General features: G+C 41.2%; 4 protein-coding genes and 1 long non-coding RNA gene across 7 annotated transcripts; 2 read left to right on the top strand and 3 right to left on the bottom strand.

The window, feature by feature from the left end:
• The first annotated feature begins 729 nt into the window (after positions 1-729).
• Positions 730-3,954, top strand: LOC107224681 (notchless protein homolog 1). 2 transcript variants are annotated; one of them, XR_006904290.1, is made up of 7 exons: positions 730-1,233; positions 1,429-1,668; positions 1,761-2,014; positions 2,076-2,310; positions 2,382-2,603; positions 2,757-2,986; positions 3,817-3,954. XR_006904290.1 is itself a non-coding variant. In XM_015664845.2 (6 exons), the coding sequence occupies exons 1-6, from the start codon at positions 891-893 to the stop codon at positions 2,894-2,896; spliced, it is 1,434 nt and encodes a 477-aa protein (XP_015520331.1). In that variant the 3' UTR covers positions 2,897-3,798. The 2 variants fall into 2 exon arrangements, 1 of the variants encoding a protein (XP_015520331.1); XM_015664845.2 differs by lacking the exon at positions 3,817-3,954 and having other exon boundaries at positions 891-1,233; positions 2,757-3,798.
• On the top strand, positions 3,928-6,405 carry LOC107224679 (4-coumarate--CoA ligase 1). Its single transcript, XM_015664841.2, has 8 exons — positions 3,928-4,057; positions 4,270-4,471; positions 4,573-4,860; positions 4,926-5,137; positions 5,230-5,552; positions 5,613-5,784; positions 5,868-6,033; positions 6,116-6,405. The coding sequence occupies exons 1-8, from the start codon at positions 3,953-3,955 to the stop codon at positions 6,259-6,261; spliced, it is 1,614 nt and encodes a 537-aa protein (XP_015520327.1). The 5' UTR covers positions 3,928-3,952; the 3' UTR covers positions 6,262-6,405.
• Positions 6,406-6,551: 146 nt separating this feature from the next.
• Positions 6,552-10,313, bottom strand: LOC107224671 (venom carboxylesterase-6). Its single transcript, XM_015664830.2, has 9 exons — positions 10,036-10,313; positions 9,652-9,952; positions 9,389-9,586; positions 9,115-9,293; positions 8,734-8,896; positions 8,354-8,500; positions 7,307-7,504; positions 7,049-7,172; positions 6,552-6,968 (listed from the first exon to the last, which is right to left on the bottom strand). The coding sequence occupies exons 1-9, from the start codon at positions 10,234-10,236 to the stop codon at positions 6,806-6,808; spliced, it is 1,674 nt and encodes a 557-aa protein (XP_015520316.1). The 5' UTR covers positions 10,237-10,313; the 3' UTR covers positions 6,552-6,805.
• Positions 10,314-11,372: 1,059 nt separating this feature from the next.
• Positions 11,373-12,160, bottom strand: LOC124294382. Its single transcript, XR_006904291.1, has 3 exons — positions 11,883-12,160; positions 11,632-11,755; positions 11,373-11,549 (listed from the first exon to the last, which is right to left on the bottom strand). It is a non-coding gene; the product is annotated as an uncharacterized LOC124294382 (long non-coding RNA).
• A 1,437-nt stretch (positions 12,161-13,597) lies between these two features.
• LOC107224680 (venom carboxylesterase-6) lies at positions 13,598-17,787 on the bottom strand. Of its 2 annotated transcripts, none has more exons than XM_015664842.2 (8): positions 17,680-17,787; positions 16,736-17,297; positions 16,470-16,667; positions 16,221-16,399; positions 15,910-16,078; positions 15,011-15,346; positions 14,807-14,930; positions 13,598-13,924 (listed from the first exon to the last, which is right to left on the bottom strand). In XM_015664842.2, the coding sequence occupies exons 2-8, from the start codon at positions 17,262-17,264 to the stop codon at positions 13,708-13,710; spliced, it is 1,752 nt and encodes a 583-aa protein (XP_015520328.2). In that variant the 5' UTR covers positions 17,265-17,297; positions 17,680-17,787; the 3' UTR covers positions 13,598-13,707. The 2 variants fall into 2 exon arrangements, with proteins under 2 accessions (XP_015520328.2, XP_046595275.1); XM_046739319.1 differs by lacking the exon at positions 17,680-17,787 and adding an exon at positions 17,378-17,525.
• Positions 17,788-17,827: the final 40 nt, after the last annotated feature.

Genomic DNA, 17,827 nt, shown 5'->3' with positions numbered 1-17,827 from the left:
GCCTGAGGTCTGTTTCCGTTTCTGCACAATTGATGTTAAGTTGCCTGACATAAGGGGCTACATCCTACCCGTACCAAACGGATCATTTTTAGTTTCATTTTACGTATTGCTGAGCATCATTTCAGCACTCTGACAAGCAGAGTATACACTCTTTGGTGACAAGGAGTAAAATGATGAAAAGTAAAAGGAATAACGACTGCTTAATTCTCATGGTTTTTTATTTTGTTTGGCTTTTATGCCTCGGTAATTCTCCATCATTTTCTTTTTTTTTATTACGCGGTATGTGACATATTCGTAGAAGAAGAGCGTAGATATCTTCGGGAGGAACTTGCAGCCCCAGTAGCTCGGTTATGATCCTAAAATTATCGATAAAAATACGGTGAACGTTGAGACCATGAAAAAATCTCGAGGTGAGGTTATGTTTCGAAAATAAAAACTGCACTGATGCACATGTTAATAATGTGTATTTATTTACCGAAAAACGGATGGGGTAGCATTTATTCCAGCCAATTTTGCCAACGCGATTAGCTCCGTGTGCTGCACTTGTTGACTGCACTTGTACGGCATATTTCTCCCGAATTTTATCAATACCAGAGTAGAAAAGCGTCGCTGTTAAGAATCCATCACTGGGACGATCGCCATCCATTTCAGTCGTCCTCGTGGTCCCGGGTTCGTTGCTGTCGACTATGTAAACAAACAAGGGATTCTTCTGCACAGGTAATGTCATGTTACTTTCTTACCAACCGTATTCGCCTCGAACTTTCCTTACCGACTGACCGGCATGTGGCAGCATCGTCAATCACGTTCAGCTGAGGGCTCACACGTGGTTTGGATTAGACATTCGTTTGTTTTTCAATTTCCCTCTTTTGGAGGACGTCTGATTGCGAGGGATGCAGAACGCGATGGAGACGGAGACGGATACGGAGACGACTGAGGTGAAGAGAGTCTTGTCACGCTTCAAGTCAGACACAGGCGAAGTGCTACCCGGAGGTTTGCTCGATCTACCGGTTGACATAACCGTCGACAAGTTGCAACTGATTTGCAACGCTCTTCTCCAAGAGGAGGACCCCGTACCCTTGGCCTTCTTTGTAAACGACACAGAGATCACTGCTTCGTTGGAGAAATGTTTGGAAAAAAATTTCAGCACCAGCGAAGATGTTGTCGATATCGTCTACCAGCTTCAGGCCGTCTTCAAAGTCAGAGCTGTAACCAGGTGTACCGGATCTCTCGAAGGTATGGCTATTGCCGCACGTATTCTTGGTTGATAGTTTTGTATCCCTATTGCCTTGAGTTCAATCTGTCACATGTATATAATAAAAATTGAAATGGCATTTATAATGATGCCCAAATTTTTCTGACCAAGCTGAATGTTTCTGTTCTGCCCTGACTACTTTGATCTACTGCAATATCTGTGTTTTTTTTGAAAAGGACATAAGGAAGCGGTGATATCGGTATCGTTTTCACCAGATGGTCAGCATTTGGCTAGTGGTTCGGGTGATACAACGGTCAGATTTTGGGACATCCATACTCAGACTCCACACTTTACTTGCGAAGGCCATAAACACTGGGTTTTGTGCATAGCGTGGTCACCCTGCGGTAAAAAATTGATATCTGCATGCAAGAATGGAAGCATAATAATGTGGGATCCTGAGAGCGGTAAACAAGTGGGTAAGTATTTTTGACAGATGGTAAGATGTTGATGTTTTGAATTTTCATCGGTTTAAACAAATGCACATTTTGTGTGTCATCGTCGATCGAAGGAAAGACAATGAATGGGCACAAGATGTGGATTACGTACCTCAGCTGGGAGCCTTACCACAGCAACCCGGAGTGCCGATTTTTTGTCAGTTCTTCCAAGGACTGCGACTTGAGGATATGGGATTCGAAGCTTGGACAAACTTCCAGGGTCTTGGCTGGTCACACCAAGAGTGTGACGTGTGTCAAATGGGGTGGCGGTGGGCTGATATACTCTGCATCACAGGACAGATCTATCAAAGTTTGGAGAGCCACGGATGTATGTATTGAGAATCCTGAAAATTTGAATGGATAGTCAATAAAACTGTGGACGATTACAGGGGATATTGTGCAGGACACTCGAGGGCCACGCACACTGGGTGAATACGCTGGCATTAAACACCGACTACGTTCTGAGAACTGGTCCGTTTTACCCGCTGGAAACGTCGGGTGACCTCTCGCTTTTGGAACGGGCAAAAAAACGATACGAGGCCGTGGGGCAAGAGAAACTCGTCTCTGGCTCCGACGACTTTACTCTATTCTTTTGGAACCCAGACAAGGATAAAAAACCAATTAGTGAGGCTTCGATACCGATTACTTTGAGATTAGAATTTTTTTTCCACATCTTAATTCAATTCACATCGCAGCTCGAATGACTGGGCATCAGCAACTAATAAACGATGTCAAGTTCTCTCCGGATGGCCGCCTCCTGGCATCCGCCTCTTTCGACAAGTCAATTAAGTTGTGGGAAGGAAGTTCTGGGAAGTATATCACCTCGCTTAGAGGACATGTTCAGGCTGTCTACTCTGTTTCTTGGAGCGCCGATTCCCGGTTACTTGTTAGTGGTAGTGCCGATTCGACTTTGAAAGGTGCGAAAACACTTTTCAATTTTAATGTAGTTGTTGAAAAAAATGCGCCTTACTATCACCTAACTGGAAGCGAATTTTACACTTTTTTCACTAACGAAACAGGGTTTTCACTTTAGGAAATTATTATTTTTATTTATGACATTTTTTTCACAGTCTGGAGTATCAAAACTAAGAAGTTGGCTCAGGATCTACCTGGACATGCGGACGAAGTTTATGCCGTCGATTGGTCGCCTGATGGCCTCCGGGTTGCTTCTGGAGGGAAGGATAAAATATTAAAACTTTGGCAGAATTGATCGCACACTTTGTTCTCATGACCTAGACCACCCGTATCATCCCTCCTCCCCATTTATGGATGTGTTTGTACATATACAATGGTTAAGCGGGTAATGAAATGCAATTTTGATATCACCAATATTGCACTCTGCGAGGCTTCATTTGATCCGTAAATACGATATGTGCTCTTTTCCTTTGAATAGATCATCAATATGACTGTTCGAATGCGTGCGTGTATTTTTTCTATCACAGGATGAAATTTTAATTGCATGCATTTGTTTTCCATATTGTTAAAAGAAATAGTTACGAGTACTAGATTTATTATTACATTTTTCAATGTACCAAAAAAGAAAAAAAGATGGGAGAAAGAAGAATAACCCATATAATCTATTTTTTTTACCGCGGAAGATGAAATAAACCATAGAATAATAGTAATGATGATGTGATCCTGAATAGGGTAATTTCATGATTTTTTATTTCATATTTCATTAGTTGAAGTAAAAAAAATTTGGGGATACTTTTTCTTTTTTCACTGAAAAAACAAAACTGAAGCAGATACAACGAGTTTTAATACAGAACTTTGTAATTTCAATCATTTTAAAGTATATATTTATATATCTATATCAAAAACAGTGAAATTCAATTGCATATAACTTTCGCGATTAGCATTTTTAACAGGAATGAAAAAATATGACCATATTATTTCTAAATACTTTCCTGCATGCACATATGAGGATCAGAAATTGTTCTTACAACGTCAAAATGTGAATGTCTATTCTATTCTCTTACGAATTATTCTTGTCACCTTGATTCTCGCAGCATTATTTATACGAGCGCAGTCTATGGCGTACATAAACAAAGCGGAGAGTCTCGTGATCGAATCTAACACTAACAAGTCCGAGATGTTTAAGTGCCAAAACAATTTTTTCTCTTAATCCAGCCGCTATACGGATGTACTTGAACTTTATTGAACACGTTATGATCTGCCGAAGGAATTCTGTTGCGAATTCTTCGGACGTCTCAGACTGTCGGAGTTGGTAATACGTAAAATAAAATATCAAGAATTCGGTAAAACGATGGGTTTCAATCAGTCGAAAAGTAACGCGCCCTCGAGTAACGGGGATGTGTGGAAATACGTTAAATCGCAAAGCGAACGATTCGACGCTTCTAACATTATTCAGGTATTTATTTCGTATGGCGATTATACTTATCGTTAGTTGTGTGAATATATTATTTACATTTATTCTTTAAGGAAACTGGCAATCTTTTTGTGTGTTTATTAATACGTCTGGTTCACGATGGTTTCTTAATTGTTTGTTCTATATTGATCACATGAGATTTAAGATGTTTCTTTTGTTTTTCTTTTGAGATTGACTACTAATTTTCTAAACAGCAAAATGCTGCGAGTGGTGAAAAACTGAATTTCAACGAGTTTTCCGAAAACGTAGAGTCCCTCGCATCGGTTCTACGAGATATAGAGCTAACTTCGGGTGTCGGAATATGTTCCGAGAACAATTTGGAATATTGTTGGATATTATTGGGTGTTTTGCATGCAGGAGTCAGATGCACGTTGCTCAGCCCAACGTACACAGAACGTAAGTTTAACAATAGCAATAAAAAAAATTGACTAATATTAGCATGGATGACGTTTAATTGCCGCTAAACGCGTTTCCTTCTATCAAGTTTTTTAATTTAGGAGAACTGAGGCATTTTTTAAACCTTACGAAACCCGACATTGTTCTCTGTTCGAGACTCGTTGGTGATAAATTGTATGAAAACGGAGAATCCTTCGACGCCATTTGTTCCGCGCATTCGTTCGTCAAGGGAGTTTACGTCTGGGGACCGACAGGTTATAAATCACTGTTTGCATCGCTGCGGAGCGTCTGCAAAAATAATAATAACACAACCCGAGACCAGAAGTGCTTCGAAGGATCCAGAGAAGCCCTCGTTTTGGCGTCTAGTGGATCGACGGGACTCCCCAAAGGTATAATTAATAACAGTGTATGAATGAACCTTTGGTAATTTCGTGTAATCACCCTAATTTTTCAGGTGTTGTGCTAACGCATCGAGCTGTCGTCGAATCGCTCAAGTTGAGCTCCGTGTACGCAAACAGTTGCGAAACTGCCCTGGGCCTTATGCCGTTATTTCATTCCTACGGACTGATACTAGGCCTGATGTGCCTGTGCGAAGGATCGAAGTTTATAATCGTGCCTAAGCTCATGGGGGCGAAACACCTCAGCGAAATCGTTTGCACGCATCAGGTATTAATTATTTATTTACGTTGTCATGTATAACGGTTCGATCAGATCCCAATACCAGTTCTAATTGCTAGCACTGATCGTATTCGCTACAGATCAAGAACTTGTACATCATTCCGTCGTTGCTGGCGATGATTGGAAAATCTTCGATGTTCACTAAGGATAACTTGGCCTGCGTTCGTCACGTTTGGACGTCAGCTGGTAAAGTGTCGCGACGAGTTCAGGAACTAGCTGTGGAAAAATTACCGAGAAATGCGGTAGTTCACCACTGCTACGGAATGACGGAAACTACATTTGTCACAATGACGGGGCCCGTTGGGAAGCCCGAGTGTTCGGGAAAACTTGTTTCGAACGTAGAGTGCCGAGTAATCCGTGATACCGGCGAGATTTGCGGTCCGGATGAAATGGGGGAACTTTGGTGAGTTTAGGCGATTATCCCCCAGCTTTGAATTTCTTTGACCAGCTCGCTTCTCTACAGTTTTCGAGGACCCACGATCATGAAGGGCTACTTGGATAACGAAGAGGCCACCTCTGAAGCCCTTCAAACCGACGGATGGCTTAGGTCCGGAGATTTGGGATTCTACGATCGGGACGGCGATTTCTTTATCGTCGATAGACTCAAGGAGATGATCAAGTATCAGGGAAATCAGGTAAGCATTTTCACAGTCCACGATACCGATTTTTTGCACGTATCAACATTAATTGCATCTCGGTCTCTCAAATCTTTTGCAAGGTATCTCCGGTTGAGATCGAGGGTGTAATTCTCGAACTATCGGACGTTCTGGAAGCTGCCGTAGCCGGACTGCCGAGCGAAGATTTTGGCGAACTTCCAGCTGCTGGAGTCGTTGTTAAGCCGGAGTCAAAATTATCGGCGGAAGATGTTGAGGAACACGTTGCGAGTAAGTTATTGAAGTTTGATTGAGATTTTTCGGCATATTGTTACTTCGGACAGTTTATTTTGATTTTTTTTTTCGCCCCAAGGACAATTATCGCCGTACAAGAGACTCAGGGGTGGTGTTTTCTTTTTCGAAGAACTTCCCAAGACCGGTACGGGGAAAATACGACGTAAAGTACTGTTGAATCGTATTACGAATATTACTCGTACTCTGCCTGCACTAGATCGATGATAATTCTGTGTATTCGGTGATTTCTCGAGGTACGCGTTATAATTTTGTTCTGCGCAGATGATTCGAATCGAATCTATGTGTACACATATGTATGCATACATATCGGTCTTTTTATTTATATTATTATATTTCATTAACGTGAAATGGTAGTTTATGCGTATATAATTTTATTTTTGTGTAAGTTTCGTGCAATGAAAGCTGTTGTATAATGTTGGTACTTAAGTGAGAGTAGGGAAAACCATAGAAAATCTTACCAGTGGTGGAATAAGACTGCGTTTAGCTATCGTACGTATGCTTATAGATTGTGCAGTATATTTCTGTAATCAAAGCTGTTTGTAGCAAGTGTCTCAGTAGAATTCTCGAAGATCAACAATGAAATTTTCTCGTTCTCGTATGGGAGACTTTACGCACAGGGTTTCTGTACTTTACCATCTACAACGAAGCTGTAAATTCAATGTGCACGGCTATGGTATAGAAAATTTATGTTTAAACTCCATGCGAGAACGAGAAGGTTCTTTGCTTCGTAGGCATGATTTGTAGCTGCTTATAAAATATTTTCTTCAAAATTGATAGTGGACCAGAAATCCTTTCGTCCGAAGTTCGAGTTGCTTTCCATGTAAAGTTTGTCTGGTCCTGCGATTCTCAGGTAATTCAAATTACTGCTGGATCCGTTCAAGGGGTTCCATTCGACGCCCACGTCGGCCGTGCTGAAAAATATCTACGTTTCCAATCCGGTAAAATATTTTGGTAATTTCGGAGTATCAGAGAAGCGAAAACACAAACTCACCCGTTCGTCGCATACGATACCCAGAGCTTGATTATTACTTTTTGCATCGCTTTGTCATTCTCCGTGGTCGTTGCGTCGAAAAACGAATCGATTGCGTAGCACATGTCGTCTCCGTGAGCCACTCCTAATCACAGTGAGCATATAATTTCTATAATTTCTTACGACGTCATGTCTTACGTAAAATTGCGAAAGACCATTCATGACGGTTTAGGTCTGTACTTGTTTTTAAAAATTATGTACGTTCTTAGGAAGATTTACCCCAATTTGTGGTTACTCCGTTGCTGAAATATTCGCTAACACTGTGCGCTCCTCTGTAGGTAAAGTAATAGAAATGTACGGGATTTTCGTTCGCGTCTGCTTGTAGAAGCGCGGCTTTTTGGGTACCGAAGAGGTACAAACGATCGGTCATCAGGTGAATGAAATTGTCGATTGTTGAGTTGCTGATTTCACTTGTTCCTATGTAATGTCGCCTTATTAATTTCGAAATAGTGGATTTATTCGAACCTTCGATCCATCAGGTCGGATCGAAAATTCAAGTTGTCTCATATTTCGACTTGCAGTTAGGAATTGTTCAGGGATAAATTTACTCAACTACTGGCGAGCTGCCCAAGAGCATGGCTCATTCATTTTTACTTTAAAAATTGAATGAGTATTTGCGAGAACTTGATTTTTCGATCAAACTACCTAACGGACCGGAACTTCAGGTACATAATAGTCTTGATAAAAATCAAGTTATTCAATGAATTCTTGAAAAAAACGTCCCGATAGCCCTTTTCCATATTGCGAATCATTTCCATACCCAAACAATCCGTTACAAGTCCTGGATACCTGATACCAAAATCTTCGTTCTATACATTGAACTGTTGTTTTTTAGTCCGATAATTGCGAAGTTCATTAAGTTGCACCATCATACGATCGGTATAATGAAGTTGATGTATGCCGCAAGTGGATTGCTGGTCACATACCGCATAATGGTTTGGAAACGAGTGCAAAATACTTATAAATGCGGGTAGCAAGGATTAGATAGTTTTCGTATCCACGTGTTATCTTTACCCTCTGAACTCTACCATTTTTTCATTGGCCCCTCGTTCAATCGTTTCAAAAGTTACGAATATATCGAGCGATAGTCTTGCACGTATATGTAATATCCTAATAAATATGTCCACACTGGAGGCTGAATCTCCGAAACTATTGGTCGTATGGTATTTGTGGAAAAAAAAGATTCGCATAGAGGGTTTTGGCGTTTTTAGACCGATGATATCGATTTGCCGACAGCAGTGGTAGATGTATTGATTCATTTTTTACCCAAGTAATGCTGTTTTATCAATTCACTGACGGTTGAACGATTGCTGACTGGAATGGTGTAGTTGAAATCCAATAGAGAGGGTGCGATTGCGTCCCAATTTTCATTCAAGTAATCGAGGTCCGTCGCATTAGCGATAAACAAAGCAGCTGCACAGAAAAACGCAAAGTTTGTTAAAATTTCGACAATTGGCGTAACGGTTACAATTTTCGCCAGTTACTATATTGTCACGAATGTTCAATACAACAAAAATGTTATCGGAACAATGCACATAATCAGGGTTACGATGTGCATTTATTTTGAGTTTCGTAATCGAACGTAGTAATAAATTTTCAACTGAGTAATTGCAATTGTAGCATTGCGATGATTTATAAAATTTCACCTGGATACAATCCATCTTCTGAAACGCCGCTCGTGATCCACGGTAAATCCTGTACATCGCCCGATGTGATTATATCAATGGGAGATCGATCGATGAACGTGAAGTTGGCGTCCCCCTTTTCAACGACCGGTCCAAATGGAACCATAGGACTTGCGAGCCACGGCTAATGAGAAAAAAATTTTCTAGTACTTCAAACCGTCGGATGCAAGGTCGATTGCTTCGACTTTGAAAAATTTTTTTTCATCGATCGGCAAACGCTCTCCTCGAATTTAGTTTCGCGAAATAACTTGAATGACGTGCGCATGTTACGCTAGCTGAACACGCGTTCTACTGCCCCATTGATTATGGTGATTATAAAAGACTTCCTGAGCCACTAATTACCGTGAATGCCCAGGTCGCCAGCGCGATATCATCCGCTGTTTGGTTTTTTAAGCATTTGACCATACATCCAACGCTGATAGTAGGACATCCCAAAGAAGCAGCAAGAACCTTAGCCTTTACCAGGGAAGCCTCAGTCTGAGCCCAGGGATACAGTGCGGTCCCGGAAATCGACATTCCTCCTGTGGAAATTGTTACACGCATCGGACATTGATTTTACGTACCGGAAGAGCAGCCGTAGTCAGTCTAAATATCGACAATCCGCTTTTATACGTACTTTGGAACAAGCCTGATGTGAGATTCGTCAAGTAGTGATAATGAACGCTCACCGCCCCGGCGCTCTGACCGACAAGCGTGATGCTCTCCGGGTTTCCGCCAAAGTACTCGATGTTGTCCTTGACCCATTGCAACGCGATCACTTGGTCCTTCAGCCCCATATTTCCGGATACTGTGGCGTCCTCCGTACTTAGAAAACCTGATACAAGAGCACGAAAAGTCACATCGAGCGGATGAAGAAATTTCGAACCATTTCCGGCTTACCAAATACTCCGAGTCTGTAGTTGGGGGTAACCAGGACGACGTCGCTGTCGAGCAAGTAATGAGGACCGTACGATTCGGCCGAACCGAATTGGAAACCTCCTCCGTGAACGAAGAATATGACCGGTAGTAAATTTCCCGAGGAATTCGCAGCCGGGGTATAAACGTGGAGGTAAAGACAATCCTCGGCACCGGTCACCGTCTTCTCCACGTAGCTGACATGGATGGCGCTGGGCTGCACACACGCTGAGCCGTATCCCTTCGCCGAAAGGACACCCGACCACGCGGAAATCGCCTTGGGGATCTGTCACAGCCTCGCTTTGATTACCAAGAGAAATCACGATCGCGACGCACACCCAACGACGTGGTGCGCCACTGCCTGCTTACCTCAAATCTCAAATCTCCAACCGGGGGTTCGGCGTACGGAATCCCTGTATAGGCCTCGAAAGTACGGTTTCCGGACGAAGTGTCGTAGTAGCCCTCGATGGTCCCCAAAGGCGTTGTCACCGTCGGGTATGTCTCGGTCTCGCCTTGCGAAAGGCAGATGCAGTGTCCGAGCAGCATCGTTGCGATTACGGAAAATTTCATCTCGTCACAAGCTGTGAGTCCCTCGTTGTAAAAAGTTTTTCAACGGTGGCACGGTATGAGAATGTGGACAGTTTTGACTGTCGTATGGGGCTTAAATACCCGCGCATTACTTAATTACAGGTGTTTACCTCCTGTTTCATTGTATAGATGTTACGTATCGCACTTTAGTTCATGCGTGATTCCACCTGTCGACGTATTCAATAACTCGAGGACACTGATTACGTTCAATGGGTAAATATCTATCTTACCTAGCGACTATGCGGAAGGATGGGACTCGGTTTATGTTGACTGATATTTACGATAGTTTTATTGTGCAGAATAATGACTTTCAAATTGGGAGGTTGGTTATAACGATCATAGAAAGAAAATAAAATACAGCAAGTGTGGTTAACGTTTCGGTCTAATTGTAAGTGTAGGCCCTTTCCGGAAGGAGTTCGGTAATTGCAATACAAAAACTAAAAAGGACAGAAAAAATGTATCGTACACAATATTCAAGTATCGATGGGGGAAAGAACATGAAGGTATGAGATTTTTTGTCAGCGGAGCTTCCGAGGTCATGTGAAAGTCATCTTCCCTCATGCGAAGATACCTTGCTCCGTAGCAATTTGATCTTCTCGTATGACTTATCGGTGGCCTATTTCAGATAACAATCATGTACTTTTTGATGCGAAAGTTGATGGTCTTCGAGATATCAACCAAATAAATACACTGTCCCGTTTGAACAAAGGAATTTCAATTTCACATTTTCTTGGTGCCTTCAAGTACAAAAAATTTGGTTCCTACATGTTCTTTTCCCCATCGAACCTTGGATATTTTGTGCGGAACATTATTTTGAATCTTACTGAGTTTCGGAGTAAAAGGTCTGGCGCGATGAAAATGAAACAGCTGTTTACACGACGAAAAATGAATCCATACACGCAGATTTATTATTCTGATACGTCAAAATACGTGTGGTTAAATAATCGTTAGATGCCAATAAAATGTACTTAAGTAAACTGAAGACAAATGTCGCACACGTGTGGCAAAATTATGTACATAAGAGACGCCTTGTTGACTTGAAGTTTTATTTTTAGTACAAGTTTAGCGAAATACAAGCTGTTACGCATTAGTATGTATTTCCATTATTTTTTACGTCTGAAGTGTAGCTATTTTACCAAGTATTTTCACGAAAATCTATACCGAGCCAAAAATTCTTTTGCCCAAAGTTTTCGTTGTTTTCCATGTAAAGATCTTTCGGTCCTGCTATTCTCAGGTAACTAAAACTGTCGTCACTTTTGCTCAACTCGTTCCATCCGACACTCAGATCAGGTTTGCTGAAAAATTTGTACGTCAATAATTTCGCACAATTCAAGAAGATCCTTGGACAACGTCGGAATATCGGAGACGTAGACTCACCCGTTCTTTGCGAAAGATACCCACAGATTAATCATAACTTCTTGGATTTCCCGATCGTCTTTCGTCGTTGTTGGATCGAAAAACGAGTCCATCGCGTAACCGAGATCGTCTAGGTGACTCACTCCTATTACGGGAAGACTATTCGTGTATAATATCTTACGAGGTAATCATTTGTACGAGATCGAGGGGAGGAATTGAGACGGTTTAGGAGTGTCGGTGGCTTCACAATACAAAGTCCCAGAAAGATTTACCGAAATTCTCAGTGCTTCCACCGCTGTAATACTCGCTGAAACTGTGGTTTCCTCTGTAAGTGAAGTAGTAAAAGAGTACGGGCAACCGCGGCGTCGTAGACGTACAATCGATCGCTGATCATCCTGACGAGTGGCGAGATTGTTGAGTTGTCGATCTGGACCGAATTCCCCAGGTAATGTTGCCTTATCAATTCGGAAACAGCGTGATGTTCGACTGACGGAATCGTGTAATTAAACTCTAGCAATTCGGGCGCGATGGAAGTCCAGTTGCCGTTCAACTCTTGGAGAAGCGTCTCGCTAATTATGAATTCTAGGCGGCGAGCAAGTCTTATTAAGACGAACAATCGTGTGTAGAGAACATGTGCGTATGTAATTCATCGAATCTCACCTGCCGCCGGGACGAGACCTTCCTGACTGACCACGCTCGTGATCCATGGTAGATTCTGCACATGCCCAGAAGCGATTGTTTCAATCGGCGGACGACCACCACCCTTTTCGACCACCGCACCGGGCCAAACGGAGAGTAGGGACTGTTCAGCCAAGGCTGGAATGGCGGTATGTGTAAATAGTATTTGAATTTCCACCAGTGTTGTGGGACTTTCTTCCTGTGCAATGATCTTGGCTCTCTTTCATATTTCATAAAAGCTATTTCATAAAAGCGCATATTACGCTGACGTGTATTCAATGGTTTCGGCGGAGTGAAATCAGGGTCTGTTTCGCCTCGTGGAAGTTTCTTACAGTCATCACGTAAATACCGTATCTAGATTACAATAAATAATCGAATGAAGTACAGGAGAGCCGTCACTATGTTTAGAATATCGACCATCGTGTTTTGCGGTTGTCAGGGTGAAGTTATCGTTGGAGCTATAAATCTATTCTTTATGTCAGTAAATGCACGATTTTCTGGAACGCCGTGCCAATAATCTCAGGTAACAACCTGTGACGATGTATATATTTTGATAGACGAAAGTAAGAACCGAAGTTCGGACGGATCAGCGGATCAGCGGATCAGCAGATCGGCAAATTAGTAGGCCTACGACTTTAGAAGGAGAGAGTTGTGTATGGAGGTGTCAGGAAATCATAAAGTGTGTGAAATTAACTCAAATCCTGATCAGGTAACAAATTCAACAAATAACGACGAACTGAAACAATAAAGAAAGTTACACCATTCTAAAATTATAAATACGACACATCAAACACTCTTCCTTCAAATTCTTCGAATAATTGTTCCGCTCGATTTTATCTATATACACTTTTACCATCCGTTTTTATGTTATTGTTACTATTTTGTTTTATTCTTACTCGACTATTGTCTCTTATATCTTTTAACTTATGCACCTGTGCCGTCCACTTATATTTTTTAAACTATCAAACCAAGTTTGTTGGGTTGCGACGTGCAGGGACTATAAATTGGGTATTCTGTACTATTAAATTATAATTGACTTTTTAAACCAAAATGACCCAAATTAATGCATAATTTTCTCTTTGATCGTCAACAACTATTGCTCGTAATTGTCTATTTATTTCCCTCTCTTTTACATTTGACTTATAATCAATAAGTCAAAATTCGTAACAAACCTCACAATCAGTCCACAGTTCCATTATACGGTAAAAAGTGTAATTCGCTTTGATCGTTTTTTCTGTCACGAACATCACGACTTATCATAATTTAAACGCTTCTTCCGGGTTTAGCAATTGAAATAATTTTTTCAGTCTTCAAAGTCATAATATTTATTATACCAGTTATATTTCTGGACCAGGTTAGATTATCAGTCGACGATGCGTACTGTACACTTGACCAACCATTCAGTGTAGCAGTTCAAAGTTAAATATATTCGAAAAGTGTCTCTTCATCGTCGTAGCATGGATCTACGATGTTTTCTCGAAATCCGAGACTGTTCCAAAATTTCTTATCACCAAAATTCCAGTTCCTGTTTGTATTTATTTCTCTCAGTCTCGGTCCCGCGATATGCAAATACCGAAAGTCCTTGAATGTTGATCGGCTCGTCCTGGGCCACACGATACCAGTCTTCAGCATCTTACTAATTAGATTGAACAAAAAACACGCATAATTGTACAGACGCGCAACCGTGACATTATTGCAGCGTGACTATTGCAATGTAGAAAATGATAAAGATAAGGATAACAATTACTAAATAATAAAAAAGCAAAGTAATCGGTATAAATATCTAAGTTCCTTTTATCATTTGCAATGATATGCGGCCATTCGATTGATTCAGGATTATAGAAATATGTCATGTCGAAATAGACTTTCTGAATTCTAGAAAAGTTGGCATATTAGTGCAATAAGATGGTGAAAAAAAAATGAACAAACGATTATTTGGCAATTTTCATTAGCTTCCATCAAACGATTGTTTTTGATTCATATACACCGATTTTTACCCACATCAGACATGCTATGAAAATTCTCTACTCTTTAACCGCGTTACGCGTAATATGTTCACATTTTAATACAAAGCGTACGCACAGATTTAACTTTCTCTGAGCCTCTGTTCCTTCCGATTTATCATATCGCTATTAATTAATTCTCAATTGAACGAAAAGCCCTACGTAAATTGAAAAATATAGTCAGTCTAATTTCAGTTTGATCGATTCCCAAGTCTCACGCGTGGCTAAAGATGGAAACAAGCCATTCCGGCGCCTGCATATAGGCAACTTCAGTTACAATTCACCATCTAAGAAAAGAAATTGAAACCATCGGTTGCTTATCTGTAGGCGCTGATGTAGCTCGTTTCCATCTTCATGCCTGTCATAATCCGCGAGGTCAATAATCCTGGACCGTGTATTCATACCCTAACGGAACGTGATCTGAAAATAGCCAATTATAATGTTATATTTTATAAAGTAATAATAATCATCTTCGGGATATGAACTAATAAAAATAATCTCGGAAATCCACTTACCCGCCTGTTGCAAACGATATCCAGATACCAATCATCCTCTTCTGCATTTCCCGATCGCGTTGTGTCGTAGTTGGATCGAAATACGAATCCAATACGTAAGCAATGTCGTCGATGTGACTTGCGCCTAAAATTGGAAACCGAGTTTGTGCATGCGTTTGTAGAATTTTACGGGATTAAGTGACATGGACTTTCAAACAAATTTACCAAAGTTTTGTTTACTGCCGCTCAAGTATTCGCTAAAGCTGTGGGCCCCTCTGTATGAGAAATAGTAAAAGAGTACCGGGTTTCGCATTACTCGCGCCTGAAGTCTCGCCGCCTTCTCGGCACTGTAGCCGAACAACCGATCGGTCACCATTCGGATCATTTGCTTTACCGTCGAGTTGTCGATAGGACGATTTTCCAAGTAGTGATACCTCACCCTACCAGATACCTTTGGCTGCTCGGTTTCCGGTATCGTAAACAAGTAGTCGAGCAATTCGGGTCCTATGTCCGTCCAATTTTGGTTCAAGTCCGCCAGACGTGTCGTATTTGCTACAAATTCTACGGAGGGGATAAATTTTTCATTAGAGTTAAATGCAGTTACTAACACTTAAGGGACTCGAGAATTCTCGGATTCTCCAGAAACTTCTGAATCACTAGAAAAAAAAAAATCATAACGTTGTTCACAAAATGCAAGTTAAAATTAAACTCATCATTAATCATCGACATTTATTATTCATTCAGTCTTGTGATAAACTGAAATTTTAATTACTTACACATTTTTCTAACGAACCTAACTACATCAAACTTTGAAAATTTTTTCATAAAACTGTTATCTTGTCTTATTATTAAAAAGTAAGTACTTTGAATATGTATCTTTTAGCTCCCTTTCTCAAGTAAGTAAAAATATTATTCACATGCAGTCTTTCAATTAAACGAATAGTAGGTACCTGAAGTCTCTACATAAAAACAACCTTTAAATTACAGTTACATACAATCAAGACGCGATTTCTCGATTTCTCGATATTTTCATCTCGATCAGAAACCCTAGTTTTCCGATCACCACTTCTAGTTGTAATTTTTGAATACGCTACACAGATGGGGAAGAAATTTGAAATTCATACCGGCAGCCGGGAAAAGCCCGTCCTCACTCACGATGCTCGTCATCCAGGGTAGATCCTGAACTCTACCAGAAATTATTGAATCAATTGGTGGCCGATCAATCATCGTGAACTGGCCACCTCCCTTCTCAACTACCGGTCCGAACGGGGATATCGGATTGTACAACCAGGGCTAAAATTGCATATTTCGTCATTTAACGCAATTCCTACAATAACAATCTAAGCAACGCTTATCGCTTCAGATGATAAAATTCGCCGACTCGTGTTATATTTCGACAAATTTCTCAGGATCAAACCTCACTGGTCCCACTTACCGAGAACATTCCAGCTGCCTGAGTGATGTGATGAGCGTCTCGTGTTTTCAAGCACTCAATCATGCTTTTGACATCGTCGCACGGACATCCGAGAATTGCGGAAAGCTTTTTCGCTTTAAACAGAGCAGCTTCTGCCTGGGTCCAACAGTTCAACGCGGTTCCACTTATCGACATTCCGCCTGAGGGAATTTTCGCGTGTAAAAGAATCGAGTGCGTCTTATCTTGCAAGGTATATTTGTGATAACTCACCTCGAAACAGACCCTTTGTGATGTTGGTCAGGAAGTGATATTGCACGGCTGCGCCACCGGCGCTCTGACCAACGATCGTAACCTGCTTTGGATCACCACCGAAACATTCGATGTTGTTTTGGATCCAGCGCAACGCGATTACTTGATCCTTGAGTCCCATATTTCCTGGCACCGTGTCGTCCTCCGTGCTAAGAAAACCTGCAATTTCATCGTCCTAAGTACCACATACCGATGAACTAAATTTCTAATAAAATTGGTGAACCCACCGAGTGGTCCAAGTCTGTAATTCAAAGTGACGAGAATCACGTCCTCGTTGAGCAAGTACTTTGGCCCGTAATACATCCCGCTTCCAGCTCTGAAAGCACCACCGTGAATGTAGAATATAACGGGTAGAGAATTCCTCGGTCTTCTGAATCTTTCATTCTGCCGCCTCGACATCGCTGGTGTGTAAATGTTCAAGTAAAGGCAATCCTCGGAATCGTTTACACCGTTACCAGTGCTCTGCACGGATGCCACAGCGCCGTATTGGATACACGACGAGCCAAATTTCTTGGCCGTAAGAACTCCGGACCACGGAGAAATCGGTATTGGAAGTTCGAATCTCAATTCTCCGATCGGTGGTGTGGCGTAGGGTATACCTTGGTAAGCTTCGTATTTTTTACCGGTACTCGAGGTGTTGTAAAAACCTTCGATGATTCCCAGGGGTGTCTCTACCCTCGGTGACGATTGATCCGATTTTGCAGGAAGACAGAGACCACATCCCATGAAGAAGGTTGTAAGAGTAGAAAGTTTCATTGTAGAATGCTGCACTTTCACACACTAACAGAACTGTAATCAAGTGTGAGAATCTGATATTAATTCTGACAGATAACGAAAAATTAAAGGAAGAACGGACGATTTTCACGGACGTTGTTAAGTTGTACATTTACGTGACTCATAGTCACCGTTGACATCTCAATGCAGCACAACTCCAGTTCAGGTAATATCACTTGAACAAAGCTGAAAATGTTTTCCTTGCTTGTTTATAGTACGTTACATAATTTTTGCAACGTTGCGTATCGCGAGTTTATTATTGAGTATCCGGTTCGAAAGAATGTTGATACGATGTACTGTATAAGTGAATTATTTAAAACTCGATTGTTTTCCTTCTCGTACTTCCGTTATTTTTAATAGCTTATTTTTATAACGGATATCGTAAGTAATGTCTTACCGCTACCAAATTGACTGAAGATTTGTCTTTTTCGAAATTGATCGAGCAGCATGAAACAATACGTCAAGAATACTGATATCTGTCTAGGGTACCTCATACTAAACCACGAATTTTTTTCTTCGCCTTTTATACATATATTTCTGCAAAT

This window comes from Neodiprion lecontei, chromosome 5, assembly GCF_021901455.1.
Source record: "Neodiprion lecontei isolate iyNeoLeco1 chromosome 5, iyNeoLeco1.1, whole genome shotgun sequence".
Lineage (NCBI taxonomy): Eukaryota > Metazoa > Arthropoda > Insecta > Hymenoptera > Diprionidae > Neodiprion > Neodiprion lecontei.
The sequence above is the reverse complement of the archived record's forward strand: the minus strand, read 5'-3'. Positions and strand labels throughout refer to the sequence as shown.